Below are 17625 nucleotides of genomic sequence, written 5' to 3'. Positions count from 1 at the left end.
GCGGCCGCTACACAAAGAAAAAGAAGATTAAAAAAAAAAACTTCAAACCTGGCTGAAACGCGGCACCCCGGCACTGTAGACAGCCATTAGGCATTGGCTGTTGCCCCGCAGCCGCTCCTCCTCTTGCCTCTACGTCACTGCCCCTGGAGGAAGACCCCGGAGGAGCGCAGTGATGTAGAGGCAAGAGGAGGAGCAGCTGCGGGGCAACAGCCAATGCCTAATGGCTGTCTACAGTGCCGGGGTGCCGCGTTTTTAGCCAGGTTTGAAGTTTTTTAAAAATCTTTTTCTTTATGTAGCGGCCGCTGCTGCTCAACAGGAGAAGCAGCAGCGGCCGGAAATGGGGGCTGGTACTGCGTCCGTCACAGGGCGGGGGGAGCAAAAAAAAAAGGTGCCGGTACGCCGTACTGTTGCGTACCGGCACAAAAAAAGCACTGCAAATAACTAACTAACTAACTAACTAAATCTTCTTCTCCATGTGCTTTCCACGCAGGCTGACAGTTGCATCCGAGGACAAACGGTGGCATATAGCTGTTCTACTGGCCACTCTCGTGTTTTATTGTCTCGCCTCCTCAGCTTTCTTCTTCCTGTACACCCATTACACCCATCCAGCTGGCTGCCTGCTGAACAAGGGGCTACTGATGGTCAACATCAGCCTTTGCACGGTCATGTCCTTCATTTCCATCAGGCCCTGTGTAAGAGTCAGTAAGTGTACGTTTTTTTGGGGTAGCCCAAGGCTAAGCTTGCATTACTGTGCCCAGAAATGTTACCAGACTAGGACTCTTACTCCAGCGCATCTGAAGGTTATTGAGAAAGCAACAATGAAAGCCCTTCCCTCTGAGGAAATGTCATTGTACCTATGAAAATGGGTTCTTGGATTATTGCCCATCCTGCACACGAGTAAAAAGTACATGTGCTATTCCACAGAGCATTACCAACAAATCTGAGAGACTGAGCTCAGCATACTTCACATACCCTAGGGCTTAGAAGTGAGATTCATTACTGTCATGGTATGCACAAAAATAATTCATTTGGAGACACTGCCCACAGACTCTGGAACACTCTCTGGCTCGTTTGCAACTTTCCGCATTTCCAAAATACACTGATCAGGATAACCCAGCAGATCAAGGAGTATGGCAAATGCTGCTCTTCAAAAGGAATCTTATCAGGATTTCCATGTGAGCCCTGCTCTCACAACTTCTTCAAGTCCACTTCCTTCTCCTTAGTGTCAAAGACTGTGTACTTGAGTTCTGTACTCCCGCAGAGGATGGCCCAAATTTTATTACCCTTCCAAGACCCAGGCACAATCCATTGGGTCCATATGGATTCTCCCCCTACGAGCTCATACACTTGTGCTATACTGAGGGCATATGCTTCCCAGTAAAGGACCAATATGCCCTCTTAACATTCATGTGAATTTAATTGTGTCAGTAATATTTTTTCAAATTTATCCATGATGATGTTGGTTGCAAATCCAATGCATTTATTTTTGTTTGGTTTGGGGCCAGAAGTTCCTCCTGCTCCTTTGGAATTTCATCTCAGTCAGAAATGGTCTCTACAGAACTATGGCACCATGGATCTTCATTCACAACTACATAAGATGTAATGATCTCCTCCTGCCCCAAATTTAGTCCAGCCATTGTAGTGTCAGCCTTGGTCAATGGGCACAGACTGCATCTCCTTCTAGAACTCATTAGGGGGACAACTCTATAAAATGGGAACTAAGTATTTCGAATACTAGAATGAAGCGAAAGCAGGTGAAGAGGTTGACACAATGACCAATCCACCAGGGAGATGTAGTTTAAAGCAGATTTATTCAAGCACCAAAATGAGAAGGTATAGTAACATAGTAAATGATGGCAGATAAAGACCTGAGTGGTCCATCCAGTCTGCCCAACAAGATAAACTCATTTACATGGTATATGATACTTTATTTGTATACCTGAGTTTGATTTGTCCTTGCCATTCTCAGGGCACAGACCGTAGAAGTCTGCCCAGTACTGTTCTTGTACTAAGTTCTGAAGATTCTGGAATCCTAAAGAGTTACAAGATTCTGGAAACCCAATTAGTAGCAACATTCCATGTAGAACCCCAAAGAGTAACATAGTAACATAGTAAATGACGACCGATAAAGACCTGTATGGTCCATCCAGTCTGCCCAACAAGATAAACTCATTTTACATGGTATGTGATACTTTATACCCGAGTTTGATTTGTCCTTGCCTTTCTCAGGGCACAGACCGTAGAAGTCTGCCCAGCACTGTTCTTGTACTAAGTTCTGAAGCTAACGTCGAAGCCCCTTAAAATTTACACTCCAGCCCATCCCTATCTATTCAGTCACGGTCAGGGCGTAGACCGTAGAAGTCTGCCCAGCTCCCGTTTTGTTTCCCAATTACCGGTGTCGCCACCCAATTTCCGCTAATGGTTATGCGGAATCTTAGCGGAGATTGGGTGGCGACGGCCCAAGAGCTGGGCCGTTTTATGGCGGACACAGCCGCCTGTCTCAGAGATCAATATACACAACTGTATGTGAAAAGAAAATACTGAGGGTCCTGTTTACTAAGGTGCGCTAGCTTTTTTAGTGCACGCTAAAAATGAATGCGCGCTAACGCTAGAAGCATCCATAGGAATATATGGGTATCTCTGGCATTAGCAAGTGCTAAAAACGCTAGTGTGCCTACAGCACGGCTTAGTAGACAGGGCCCTAAATCATAATAAATCCACATTTTTGGTTTCACATAACAAATGCATTAAAATATCAAGAAACATTCATAAAATGTAAAATATAAAAAGAATAAAAGGAATAAAAAAAAGAAGTGGACTGCAACAATATGTGCTATCACAATATGAAAAAAATATATTAAAATGTCTATAAATATAACCGTATGAGAGAAACATATTAAAAAGGATATAAATATGACTCACTGGCAGAGATGGACATCACAGTGGTAAAAGGAAAGAGCACACTGAGGGGTCCTTTTACTAAGGTGTGCCGAAAAGTAGTCTGTGCTGGTGTAGACGCGTGTATTGGGCGCTCGCAGGTCCATTTTTCAGCGCACCTGCAAAAAAGGCCTTTTGGGAGGGGGGGGGGGGGTCGAAAATGGACGTGTGGCAAAATGAAAATTGATACGCATCCATTTTGGGCCTGAGACCTTACCGCCACCCATTGACTTAAAGGTAAGGTCTCACACGTTAACTGGGCAGTAACCGTCAGCGTATGTACAATGCCAATTACTGCCCAGTTAGCGCCGGAAAATAACATATATATATTCCGGTGCACATAATGGGTTCGTGTAAAAAATGAAATTACTGCCCGAGCCACGCGGCTTAGTAAAAGGGTCCCTTGTTGTTCACACACTATTGAAAGACAGCATTGCTAAAGTAGTGACTACATCAATAGATGCTTTGGCTTCTTTGTTCAGATCTTCATAGAGGGTGTCTTCCTGCTTCCAGTGGCGTTCCTGGGGGGGCTGGCACCCGGGGCGGATCGCCGATGCGCCCCGCCCCCCGGATGCAGCGCCCCCCCCCCAATGCAGCGCGGACACCCCCGCGAAGGAACCCCCCCCCCCGCTGGGGGGGGGATGCCATGCGTGCCTGTCCTCCGTTGTTCCATGCTTCTTCTGTGCCCCGGAAGTAACCTGTTCCGGGGCAGAGAAGAAGCATGGAACAACGGAGGACAGGCGCGCGCAGCACCCCCCCCCAGCGGTGTGCACCCGGAGCGGACCGCACCCACCGCTCCCCCCTAGGAATGCCACTGCCTGCTTCTACTGTGGACATTTCTCGAATACTAGAATGCACACGCGTAGGTATGACACCTAGGGACCCTTTTACTAAGCCGTGTAGGCGCCTATATGCGCCGAACATGCACCAAATTGGACTTACCGCCCGGTTACCGCGTGGCCCTTGCGGTAATTTGAATTTTGGCGCACCTCCGTGGCATTTGATGCGCGTAGGTCATTACTGCCCAGATTCTTTACCACTAGGTCAATGGCTGATGGTAAGGTGTCAGATTCAATTTTCGGCAAAAAAATAAAGAGGCCTTTTTTACAGGCGCGCTAAAAAATGGATTGGCACATGCCCAACACCTGCGCCTATACTACGGCAAACCATTTTTTAGCATGCCTTTGTAAAAGGACCCCCTACTTTCCTTTATAGAATAGGTTTCTACCAGGTGCCTGGCACCCAGTTGTATAATTGTTCTTCAAGTGTGCACCTGGAGTATGACCACTAGATGTCACTGTTGTGTAGTGACTGAAACACCTTCTCCCCAGGGACTGGGAATGCTGTGCCCACAGCATCCCTAGCTTAGCCAAACTGCAGAACAGAATCTGAACCCATAAATTAAACTCAGCATCCTGCGACTGAATGACACCAGCGTCGGGTCACCAGGCTGAGATATGGAATAGAGGTCCCTTTCTAAGTTCTTAAGGCTGAGTTAAAATCAGTACATTCAGAGGGGTCCTTTTATTAAGGTGTGCTGAAAAATGGCATGCGGTAGGGTAGGCGTGGATTTTGGCCGTGCGCCGATCCATTTTTCAGCACACCTGTAAAAAGGCCTTTTGAAAAAAATTTTGACGAAAACGGACGTGCGGCAAAATCAAAATTGCCGCGCGTCCATTTTGGGTCTGCGACCTTACTGCCAGCCATTGACTTAGCGGTAAAGACTCACGTGGTAGCCGGGCGGTAGTGACCTGTGCGCGTCAAATGCCACTTGGCGCGTGTCCAAAAGATTAATTTTCAGACGCACATATCGGACGCGCACCAAAAATGAAATTACCGCAACAGTCATGCAGGAGCTGGGCAGTAGCTCCATTTTGGCACACGTTGGGCGTGCGTAGATGCTTATGTGGCTTAGTAAAAGGGCCTCTCAGACTGAAGACAGGTTGCAGATCGGAGGTGGTTGCAGGTACTACTGAACAGAAGCAAGATCTCAGAGCTTGTCTAGCAATAAGAAAAAAACAAACACACCCTGCTTTTGATAGGTGAGGCCAGTCCATAAGGCAAGGCAATAATAAGTAACCTCACAGTCCAGGTTGTCAGATTTATACAGGAATATAGCAGGGAGAAGATCTCAAGTTATCCACATATGGACAAGGCAAAGAACAAGATACACTGAGGATCAGGTAGGCCTCAAATGCATCGATGCCAGCTCTTTGGGTACTTCAACCCCTCAATGTATCCAGGCAGAAGTCATGTGTGTTGAGTTTAGCACCCTTGTTTTTATAAAAATGATTCCCATACTCAAATTAGCTAGTTAGCAGCCCAACTGGGGGCTCAGCTTCTGTTGGATCAATCCAAATGCTGGAGACAGGTGAGGTCAGCCACAGGATGTGGAGGGATGCTCTATCCCTACGGTATCATAGTATACAGGAATCAAAGAGTAGGGTGGATGGACTCTTCCAAAAAACACAAGGGCGATACCAAAGTATTTGTATGTAAGGATTTATTGAAATTACACCAAAAGATTCAACACAGCAGCTGTGTTTCAGCTCAAAGGTGCCTGCCTCAGACTTCTAAAATAGATTCATACAAATAAAATAATACGTAAGTACGTTAAATGTAAAATAACAACAGGTGAGGTACCATTGCAAAACACAAAACATAGTTGCAGATCCAAATTCGCTATAGACACCCACAACCAATCACTGAAGAGAACATAGATGCAGAAATGTAGGACCAGTCGGAGAACAGAACCTAAATACCTCAGAACCCAGACAGTACTGAGCTGGATGACAAGAACTTAATGCTATCTTCTGATTAGTTTGCCTGGGAAAGCGAGAGACCTGAGAACTCTAAGCAACAGCTCCATCCTGATCAACTCATCCATATAATTCAGGAGAGCAGTTGATCCACAACATTAAACTCAGTGTAACCTCTTTCTCCAGGTATTCCTTCAATAAAGGGGCACATTTCAGGGTGCTGCTGAGCCCCTACAAAAGTTAACACACCCCTGGCAGGGTTCTTTAAGGCAGGGGGAGCTATTCCTCCAGGGCCCAAGACACTCTTCATGGACGGGGTTTGTTCTAATCAAAAAAGTTATAGTAAAGTAAATGATATAAGTGAAAAAGTTTAATAACATCTCTTCTCAAAAGCTTCCAGCAAAACAGAAATATGGTCCCATATAATACACAGAAATAATTAGCACTCACAGTTCATGGGGGTTCCTTAGGCCTCTCCCTCCCTTAAGACTCTTCACCAAAAATAAATGTGGGCTCTGTAATGTAGACTCCATGGAACTGCAGTGAAAATGAGCTGGGCAGACTAGATGGGGTTTACAGTGCTTAGCTGCCATCAAGTTCTCTGTTTCTAGTGTATTTCTTCTCTAAAGTTTCAGTGCCTGTATGATGTAATAATCTTACTCCATTGTCTCCAAGAACAACCACATTCTGGCCTGCTGCAGGCGTCTATCATCTGCTGTTACATCACGTACCTCACCTTCTCCGCCCTGTGCAGTCGTCCACCAGAGACAGGTCAGTGTTGCATCCTGTCCCTTCTTCAGGCTCTCTCACTCACTGTTCCTATAATTTACAAATATTGATCTCTGTCCCTCTCTTTCTGCTTATTTCCTCTCTGTATTTTTTTTCTCTGTGTTCATGGTCTATAGTGATATATGAGGGAGAAAACATCACCATCTGTTTCCCAAGCATTAGTAAGGATGGCTTACAGACAGAAGACACAGCTGTGGCCATCGCTGGAGCCACCGTCATGTACATCTGTGTTCTCCTTGCATGGTATGGCAAAATCTGTGTGCACTGAGATAATACTGACGTAATTTATATGCACCCTTAAGATATCTTCTATTGCTTGTGCAAGCCTTTTTCTGGATCCTAGAATACAGGATTTCCACTCTCCTATGCTCTGGGAAAACCTGTTATGGATACTCAGACAGAGGGAGGATTAATCCATCTCAAAGCCCAAGCCTTAGCAAATCTACTTAACAAAGACACTGCAGATATGAGTGTGGTGTTAAAAAAAAAATAAAGCTGTTTACTGGTTCCTGTACAGTAATAGCATACCTCTACATTGCACAGACAAACAGATCTTTTCCTTTTCATAGGGACATCCTCCTTCTCAGTGGCATAGCTACGGGGGGCCATGGGGGCCTGGGCCCTCCCAAATTGGCTCAGGGGCCTCCAGTTTGGCTGGTGGGGTTCCCCACCCCCGCCAGCTAAGGCATTTGTCCTGCGCTGCTCTCACATTGCCTGGTGCCCTGTCCTATTTTCAGCGCCGTGCACGCTCGTTTTTATGAAACTGAGCATGCTTGCGCATGCACTGGGCTGAAAAAGGGGTGCGGGGTGGGAGAAGGGGGGAGGGAGAAGAGAGAAAGAAGATGCTGGACCGAGGGGGGGGGGGGGGGAGCGCCATAGACCTAAGCAGCGGCCCTGGCATTACCCTTTAAATCTACCCTAACCTCTCTGAATATCCAACTATAATATCCTTATCTTCAGTTGGTTGTGCAGTTAAGCTACAATCCTTTAGGAGTACCTGCAACTCAATGTCTCTTTAAGCTGTGTATTGAAATTGCTGACTCTCCATGTCCTGCTGTTATTATTCTGCTGTGTGAGGAGCTATGCTCCACCTTTGGCACTTCAAAGAGGGAGAAAGTTTATAAGCTTTACTACTGCCAATGCCTTCACAGCTGGCAAAAATCCCTCCCACTCAGTTCCAGTTGGTACTTTGAATTTTCTACAGCAGATTCCATTAGTCTTTACACAACTGCATATTTCACAAAATGTGTGTCATCAGGAGACTAAACCACTGTTGGTAAAACTTCATTCATGATCACTTTGGTGTGAGAATTCAAGTAGAGGAGCCTCCCTGCAAAGGGTGGGAGCTTCCGGGTGTGAGTTTCCCTTGCAGGGGGGCTCCTCTGGTTGAATTCTCACACTGAAGTGATCATGAAATGCCAGACCTGGGTGTGTGTGGGGGGGGGGGGGGGGGAAGGGTTGAGGGACAGAGGGGAGGGAGAGAGAGAGATGCCAGACTGTTGGGGGCAGGCAGGGCCACCGAGAGACTGAGCCGGGCCCGGGGCAAGGCCACTCCCAGCCCCTATCCCCAACCCCCCCCCCCAAGGATCACCGCCCTGCCCCCACCTCCCCCCAATTGCCACTGCTGTCGCCTCCGGTTCCCTCTCCTTTCCCCAGACCACTGGCGCTGCAGTCCTTAGTCTCCACCTACCTTCCCTCAGCTCATTTCTGTCTGCAATTCTACCCCCTCTTCATAAAAAAAAAAATCTCGAAATCGTCAGCATAGCACCTTCTGTGTGAAAGCGGCAGATCGCCTCGGGCAGGCCTTCCCTCACACTGTGTCCCACCATTGCGGAAATAGGAAGTTACATCAGAGGAGGGCGGGACACAGTGTGAGGGAAGGCCTGCCCGAAGGCGATCTGCCGCTTTCACACAGAAGGCACTGTGCTGCCGATTTCAAGATTTTTTTTAAATGCAGGGGACCGGGAAGCAGACAGAAGAAAGCTGAGGGTAGGCAGGTAGAGACTGGGGACTGCGGCGCCGGCGGCCTGGGAGCAGGAAAGGGCGAGAGACCCCGGTGCCGGGCCCTCCTTGGAGTGCCGGGCCTGGGGAATTTTGTCCTCCCTGCCCCCTTCTCAGTGGCCCTGGGGGGGGGGGGGTGAGAGTAAGGAGTGGAGATACTGGACCGGGACTGGAAGGGAGAAGAAAGGGAGAGAGGTACTGGACTCCAGGAGGAGGGAATAGAGGGAGGAAGACACAGAGAGAAGAGAAAGAGAGAGAGAGAGAGAGAGAGACCAAGGAATCAGGGAAGAGAGATGACAAACTGGGGGAGGGGAGGCAGGGGAGAGAGAAGGAGAGATGCTGGTTCTCTGTTGGGGGTTGTGGGAGAAGGAAAAGAGAGAGGGGATAAACTGAACAAGGGATGGGACAGGGACACAGAGAAAAGATATTAGGCATGGAGGGAGCATAGGAACAGGGATACAGAGGGACAATGCTGGATGCAGAGGGAGAGATAGGGACACTGGGAGGGCAGATGGTGAACACTGGGGGAGGGTGAGATAGGGACATAGAGGGGAGATGCTGGACAGGACACAATAGGGACATAGAGGGAAGATGGATGGTGGACACGGAGAGAGATGAAATGTGAAATGGACAGGAGACCCTGACAAGAGAAAAGCAGAAAAAAGACATAGGTACCAAAGCAAATGGAAAAATAAAATGCTCAGACAACATAGGTTAATTAAAAAAAAACCAATATTTATTCTGAATTTATTAATTGGAATATGTCAATTTTGGCAAACGTGCTTTACTGATATCTTACATTTCAGTTTCTGTTTCTCTGGTATTGCTTTACATGTAGCACCTGAATTTTTGAGGTTTCCAGTTCAGTCTTTTGTCATCATATCTCTATTACTGATGTGCGGTCCCTTGTTTCATATTTGTTGAAGGTCTGTGTGTTTTGTGCATGTGACCAAGGTGTGATATTCTGCTAGTGTTTATTTTCTGTGTATGGATCTGTAGCAGTCTGACTTATTCTGTATTTTCAGTAGGAAGTATATTGGTATTCTAGGGAGCTGCCTCTTTATAGGTAGAGTTGTTACTATTTGAGTCCTGGACATTCTCTTTCAAGTCCCTGCTGCCCACAAGGTGCAAGCTGTGAAATGATTATGGGGCCACTGCAAGTGTGATGGATGATGGTAGACCCTGAATGGGGTGAAGTTGCCATTGCCATCCCTGGCTATTACAAGGCAATGGAGAGTTAAGTGACTTGCCTAAGGCCAGAAGGATCTATGGTTGGATTATGAACTTAGGCCCTCTGATTCCCAGTCTGCTACTCTAACCGTTAGGCTACTCCTCTGTCCTGCCCTGGACATTATGCTGCTTTATAATGATAGGTTTTCTACACTAGGAAGGAATAGTTAACACCCAGCTAACAGACTACATCAACAAATTCTCCATACTACATGAATCTCAATCAGGCTTTAGATCCAACCATAGAACCGAAACTGTGCTAATCAATCTATTACCGAACTTCAAAAAAGAAATATCACATGGAGGAAACATTCTACTACAATTCAACATGTCAAGCGCATTTGACATGGTTTTATTTATTTATTTTATTTTTGTTACATTTGTACCCTGCGCTTTCCCACTCATGGCAGGCTCAATGCAGCAGGCAATGGAGGGTTAAGTGACTTGCCAAGAGTCACAAGGAGCTGCCTGTGCCGGGAATCGAACTCAGTTCCTCAGAACCAAAGTCCACCACCCTAACCACTAGGCCACTCCTCCTTCAAATCCTCAAAAGAATCCTTGACAAAATTGGAATAGGAGGGAAGGTGCTCAAATGGATACTAGGGTTCCTAATCACCAAAACCTACCAAGTAAAGATGAATACCACCCTCTCCCACACATGGAAAGCAATATGCGGAGTCCCACAGGGCTCGCCGCTCTCACCAATATTATTCAACCTATTGATGGCCCCCTCACCCGAACACTATGTAAACAAGGATTCAGCCCACTCATATATGCCGATAACGTATCAGTTTTCATCCCTTTTAAGAAGAACCTGCACAAAATCACAACCAGGATTACAGAAGGTATGAACTTAATGGAATCCTGGGCTTCAACATTCAAACTCAAACTGAATAAAGACAAAACACAATGCCTGATAATCGCTTCACCCCACAACACTGCCTAATTCCCAAACATCTCTGTCATGGACACATCCCTCCCTATATCTGACAATCTAAAATTCCTAGGAGTCACCATAGACCACAACCTGACCCTCAACACACAAATATCAATCACCACAAAGAATATATCCCACGTGGAAAATGGAACACATTAAACACTACTTCCCAAAGGATGTCTTCTGCACACTAGTACAATCCATGGTACTTGAGTGGAGGAGTGGCCTAGTGGTTAGGGTGGTGGACTTTGGTCTTGGGGAACTGAGGAACTGAGTTTGATTCCCACTTCAGGCACAGGCAGCTCCTTGTGACTCTGGGCAAGTCACTTAACCCTCCATTGCCCCTGGTACAAAATAAGTACCTGAATATATGTAACAGACAGGTGGTATATCAAGTCCCATTTCCCTTCCCCTATAAAGAGCAGGCAGTACCATTGCAGCTATCCCAGAAAGGGAATGCTATTACCAGATGGTATATACCTCCTCTTTACTCTAACTGGGGCAGGAACATACAGGATTAGTGAGGATCCTGCAAAGAAACTTACATATACAAATGTATGCAAATATTCTACACAATTGCCACACAATCTGCTACCTCCTGCCACACAATCTTGAAATATCTGGTTCCACCTCTGTAGCCTCTCCTCAAGTCACTTCACTGGCTTCCGATCAGGTACCGCTTACAGTTCAAGCTTCTCCTACTAACCTACAAATGCACTCGATCTGCAGCCCCTCCTTACCTCTCTACCCTCATCTCCCCTTACGTTCCTACCCGTAACCTCCGCTCTCAAGACAAATCCCTCCTCTCAGTACCCTTCTCCAACACCGCCAACTCCAGGCTCCGCCCTTTCTGCCTCGCCTCACCCCATGCTTGGAATAAACTCCCTGAGCCCATACGCCAGGCCCCCTCCCTTCCCATCTTCAAATCCTTGCTCAAAGCCCACCTCTTCAATGTCGCCTTTGGCACCTAACCACTATTCAAGAAATCTAGACTGCCCCAACTTGACATTTTGTCCTTTAGATTGTAAGCTCCTTCGAGCAGGGACTGTCCTTTGTTAAACTGTACAGCGCTGCGTAACCCTAGTAGCGCTCTAGAAATGTTAAGTAGTAGTAGCCTACAGCAGGAATTGCCCTTTTCCCCACTGCCTTGTCAGGACGAACTCCTTCTCAAAATGAATGAATTGTAAGGGCCAGACCCACAGGGACAGATCAACCATATGCAAACGCTTTCTCTTTCTGAACTTCTAAAAGCTGAAAAGGAGAATAGTATGAACAGGTTATGGGGTGTTGGTAGCAGCTGCCTCTTACATATCTTTGGAGGGTCTCCAGCATTAAACATTTGTTCCAGTAAATATTCTCAGCTTTGTTCTATTGTCTAACTGAGAAACCTCCAACTGGCTGCACCCTGTTAAAGTAAGACAAACAGACATGAGTTTTAAACCTAGGCCAAACTTCTGTATAGCACCATCAAAATGCATACCACTTTAGATAAACTTCTAATTTTGGCTATTCGGGATGGGGTCCAGTATGCTTTATGAAAAATAAAATAAAATAAGATTATCTAAATTGGACCTATGCTGGTCTTGTTTAGAGGAATCTGGTTCTTTATCCTGATATGATTTATTTCTGCAAAAATGTTAAAGCCTATTGGAATTATATTTGGAACAGAATGGTTTTAGTATTTGATCTGCCCAGAGATTTGGATATTTCCTACAAAACCATAATTTTATGTGCCTCTAACCCGGACATTATAATACCAGATGATCAACAGAGACTATTTAATACTATAATAGCAGTTGGTCTTCATCTTATCATACGCAACTGGAAAGACAACTCGCAACTAAACTTTATGGAATGGTGGAGCCACCTGTGTCTAATAAGAAAGTATGAAGCTGCTCTGGCTCTCAAGCAACATACGCTTTAATCTTCATTAAAAACTTGGGCACCATTAGACTCATATTGTGCTAATATCAGCACCTGGACTCAGGCCATTATAACTTAGCTGCACTGATCACCTTTATTGCAGGGGCGTAGCCAGACACCCAATTTTGGGTGGGCCTGGGCCCAAGATGGGTGGGCAGAAGAACCTCGCCCCGTCCCATAGGTGATTTGGTCTCTCCTTCTCTCGCCTGCATGCCATATGGTCTCTCAAACATCCCCCTTCTCCTGTATACCTTTTAAATACCAGATTTTCACCAGCAGCGAGCAGCAACTAATACACACTGCTCATGTTGGCCCCACACCCTTCCCTCTGATGCAGCTTCCTGTTTCCGCCTAGGCAGAAATACATCAGAGGGAAGGCTGTGGGGCCGGTGCGAGCAGTATGTAGGTCACTGCTCACTGCAGGCGAAGATCTGCTACTTACAAGGTATGCAGGAGAGACACTTGTTGGGATTTTTCGGCTGGTGGGGCTTGGGGATCCCTGCCAGCCACATCATAGGTATGCTGCTACTGGGTGGGCCTGAACCCAAAGTGGGTGGGCATGGGCCCACCCAAGCCCACCCTTGGCTACGCCACTGCTTTATTGATACCTTTTAGGTCTCCTGGATTTTAAATAAGCAATCTGTGAATTTTCACAACAGATGCTATGGATGCTTTTCTGTTCTGTTATATTGTTAAATTGCAAGTTGCAAACTTTTAAGAAAAACATTTCAATAAATAGATTTTTTTTTAAAATGCATACCTCTTAAGTGCTATACGTGTATAATTAAATAAAAAATGTTTATTTTACTATAAATGTCTGATGGACCATCATATCAGAGGCAAGCGCTCATATCGCACAGCTTTTAGCCTCATCCAGTGTAATCATGGAGGGTGGAGATGCCAACAGTGTCATACTGGAAGCTGGTCTGGACTATATGTCGTGAGCAGACAAGTGGTTTTCAAAAGTTTTTTCTGTTTTGAAAAGACTGAACTTTGGATTTTGTGTTTTTAATGTACATTTATTGAACACACTTGGGAATGGAGGGGCAGCAGTCTGCAAATCAGGGGAGCCCAGTTCAAATCCCACTGTGGCTCCTTGTGATCTTGGGCAAGTCACTTAACCCTCAATTGCCTCAGATACAAACTCAAGATTGTGAGCCGTCCAGGGACAGAAAAATGCCGACTTTACACTGCTTTGATAACTTTTAGGCTTGCAAGCAGTATATAATGAATTGAGGAGCCCTTTTGATAAACACTGGCCTTACCCTACCCTTACACAGGTCATCCCTGCATGCTAAGACCATTTTTACCACTGGGGTAAGTGGCCACTTTTTCTATTTTTCTTCTTAATGGCCATGCGCTAGTTTTTCCATTAGCACATGACCCCTACTGTCAACCATTATGTAGGCAGTAAAGGCTCATTAACTAAGCACACACGAATCTATTAGCGTGCGGCAATGTACCTGTGCTAACCGACTAGCACAGAACACGGATGCTCCTAAGCCCAGACCCGCCCACCCTCCACCCCCAGACCAGCTAAAAACTTTATTTTTGAGCGTATGGGTAGCACACGCCGATCCCAAAATGACCACAGGATACCTGAGTGCAGGGCTGCTGAGAGACAGAGCCGGGCCCGGAGCAGGGCTGCCGCAGCCGCTGCCCCCCTTAGGCCACAGCCACCACTGCCCTCCTCCACTCGGGCTGCCATCGCTCCCTCGCCCCCTTACCTCCCTGCGTCTGCTCCTTGCTCGTTCTGTCACTCTCCTGTTCTTCTGTGCCGGGACCCAATTTATCACGTTAATGCAATCACCCAGTCCCGACACACAGGAGCAGGAGAGAGACAGGCCATTGGAGCAGAACCTTCAGCCTGCCTCTGGAAGCCTTTGCCGGCACTGGGCCTTCCTTGGAGGCCTGGCCTGCGGAATGGAGGCACAAGAAAAGCATTATTAAGGGTTCAGCCTGAGATGAGGGGAAGGCAGAGCTGCATAGAGGGAGATGGGAAGGCGGTAGAACGAGAGGACATGAAATGAGATTGAAGGGGGGCAGGCTCAAAAAAGATGTCAGGAAGTTTTTTTTCACGGAGAGGGTGGTGGATGCTTGGAATGCCCTCCCGCGGGAGGTGGTGGAGATGAAAACGGTAACGGAATTCAAACATGCGTGGGATATGCATAAAGGAATCCTGTGCAGCAGGAATGGATCCTCAGGAGCTTAGCTGAAATTGGGTGGCGGAGCAGGTGGGGGGAAGAGGGGTTGGTGGTTGGGAGGCTAGGATAGGGGAGGGCAGACTTATACGGTCTGTACCAGAGCCGGTGATGGGAGACGGGACTGGTGGTTGGGAGGCGGGAAATACTGCTGGGCAGACTTATACGGTCTGTGCCCTGAAAAAGACAGGTACAAATTCAAGATATGAGTTTATCTTGGGCAGACTAGATGGACCATGCAGGTCTTTTTCTGCTGTCATCTACTATGTTACTATGGTTCCTGCCACCATCCAACTCTGCCCCCTACCATCAATTCCCAACTCTACACTTTCCACCTTGCTGCCCTGACCCCCGCAATCACACCATCCAACCCCCCCCCCCCCCCACTCAGACTCTGAACTCTGATTACATCATCTATACTCCTCATTCAGAAGCCCCATCCCTGCAGAAAACCCACCCCCCAGAGCCCTACCCGATACCCTCCCCCAGTGGTTTGTGTGATTGGGCTCTCACAGGCTCGTGAGAGCTGTTAAGTTTTTACGAATTTTGGGAGCTATTTGTTAAAGAAGGCCTCCCTCATGGCTACTTTAACAATGGCTCCCAAAATGTGGGCTCGGGCCCCCTCTTTTACTTTGCCAGACAAGTAAATAGACTGTTTGCTTCTGCTCCCTGCTCCTTGTTTCCAGTTCTGAGCAGCAGAAGCGGGGAGTGGTGGCGGTCCGTTTATTGGCTGGTGGGGCTCAGCATCCCTTCCAACAAAGGTATGCCTAGTGGGCCCTCACGAGGAGGGGGGGGGGGGGGAGAGAGAGAGGCATGCGCTGCCCTCCCCAGTCCACCCCTGGCCCCCTCAAATTACAGGTCTGGTTATGCCCAGAGAGAGAGCCCATTGTTAAAAATTTACTAGCACACCCCTCTGCCCTCCCCCCACCCAGGACTTATCTGGGAGTCATTATTGGTGGGCCAGTAGTCTTGGGTGGCAGTGTTGCCTGGGTCTGTGTTGTAATCCAGAATGCTGCCAATGACCCCATAGTACTTCATGCTTCCCTTCTGAGTTTATTCAAATTCTGTATGAGACTTGTTGTTTTAAATTTTAAACCTGGTTTATTACACAATCTGAGCTCTAGGTGAGTTACATATTCAGATGGAGTGGATAGGTCACTGCCCCAGAGGGCTTACAATTTAAGGACTTCACTTACTAATGCACATTAACCAATGAATGGACATTAACACACATTAAATAACAAGTGCACCATTATTATCAATGGGGCTTAATTACTCACGTGAAGATCAGTTCCATAACTGGGCACCCAAATTTCTGCACCCCTCGCACATGTAAATGTACAGAATACTAACATTACCCCGTGAGAGTGCCAGCAGAGCGCCTAAGTGGCTATTTTTGTAAATTCAGGAGAGGCAGACACATGGGTGGGACATGTGTGGGGCCCCCTCTTATGTGCATAACTTATAGAATACTGTACGTTAATGCACGTCCCTTCCATGTTTACCTGACTAATACAACCAAAAAGTCGAACGTCAGGAAAGAAACTGCCTGTCGAGATCGTCTTCATTTTGGACTGACCTTTTGTTGTTTATAGATGTGTTCAAAAGTTTTAGATGCAGTCGCTATGAAACATGACACTGTGTTGAGTTCTTCTTTGGAATATTTGCTATTTTAAGACCTTTGTAGCTGAGAAGTATCCCTTGCTGAAGCAGTTCTGGGCTGCTGTTGCTGTTTTTAAAATAATAAATGTTTTGCTCATTTCACTAGTTTTTCCTATGTGGTGTTTCCTTTGGGATCCAGTCCCAGCAAAGCTGTCAGTAAGCTACTGCCAACTTACTACTACTACTATTTAGCATTTCTATAGCGCTACAAGGCGAACGCAGCACTGCACAAACATAGAAGAAAGACAGTCCCTGCTCAAAGAGCTTACAATCTAATAGACAACTTTAGTGTTAAAATTGGGTGGCGGAGCAGGTGTGGGGAAGAGGGGTTGGTGGTTGGGAGGCGAGGATAGTGGAGGGCAGACTTATACGGGGTCCGTGCCAGAGCCGGTGATGGGAGGCGGGACTGGTGGTTGGGAGGCGGGAAGTACTGCTGGGCAGACTTGTACTGTCTGTGCCCTGAAAAAGGCAGGTACAAATCAAGGTAAGGTATACACATATGAGTTTATCTTGTTGGGCAGACTAGATGGACCGTGCAGGTCTTTTTCTGCCGTCATCTACTATGTTACTATGTAGTGTCCAATGTTCTCATCTTAATAAAGGAAGGTAGCGTTCTCCCAAAACAAGACAGGCCTTCTGCAGAGGAAACAGGTGCATCTTGGGATAGCTACATTCTAGCACTGGTATAAAGAGCACAATAAAATCCTAACATTACAAATTCTTTCTCTTCTCTACTCCTTGATAAAGTAACGAAGCTTCCTACCTTGCTGAGATATTTGGGCCCCTCTGGATGGTAAAAGTGTACAGTTATGAGTTTCAGGTGAGTAGATCATCATTATCATCATTTTTTTGTCTATCTCTCCTCTGCTTTTTTTCCCCCCATGCATGTCATCTTTCTCCCTTGTTACCAGGCCCAGGCACTCTAGGCCACTGACTCCAGTACCAAATTTGATAGCCACTGGAGCACCCCTATTGCTACCGTACCTCCATAAGTCCACCTCACATTAGCAAACTCCAGTAACAAAATTCAGTGGGGGGCCTGCATGAGTTTCAAGCTTGTGTGAGAAGAGGGGATAGTGCGTCACAGGGCCTGTCAGCGCATGAAAACTCGCAAGTCCCATGCTGAATTTTATTACTGTGGGACTGGAGCTGCTCAACAGGACAGTGGCAGAGGGGGAAACTAGTT

The 17625-nt window shown here is 46.8% G+C and overlaps 1 protein-coding gene across 1 annotated transcript in view; it reads left to right on the top strand.

Moving 5' to 3' along the window:
- The window catches only part of LOC115462184 (serine incorporator 4-like), a 68475-nt gene that overhangs the window by 23501 nt on the left and 27349 nt on the right, over nucleotides 1–17625 (top strand). Inside the window, exons 6-9 of the mRNA XM_030192201.1 lie at nucleotides 491–702; nucleotides 6372–6467; nucleotides 6602–6728; nucleotides 17187–17259. Coding sequence (XP_030048061.1) covers nucleotides 491–702; nucleotides 6372–6467; nucleotides 6602–6728; nucleotides 17187–17259 — 508 coding nt within the window. The remainder of the gene's footprint in view (nucleotides 1–490; nucleotides 703–6371; nucleotides 6468–6601; nucleotides 6729–17186; nucleotides 17260–17625) is intronic.

This window comes from Microcaecilia unicolor, chromosome 1 (assembly GCF_901765095.1).
Source record: "Microcaecilia unicolor chromosome 1, aMicUni1.1, whole genome shotgun sequence".
NCBI lineage: Eukaryota > Metazoa > Chordata > Amphibia > Gymnophiona > Siphonopidae > Microcaecilia > Microcaecilia unicolor.
Note: the sequence above shows the minus strand (reverse complement) of the source record. Positions and strands in the feature narration are given on the sequence as shown.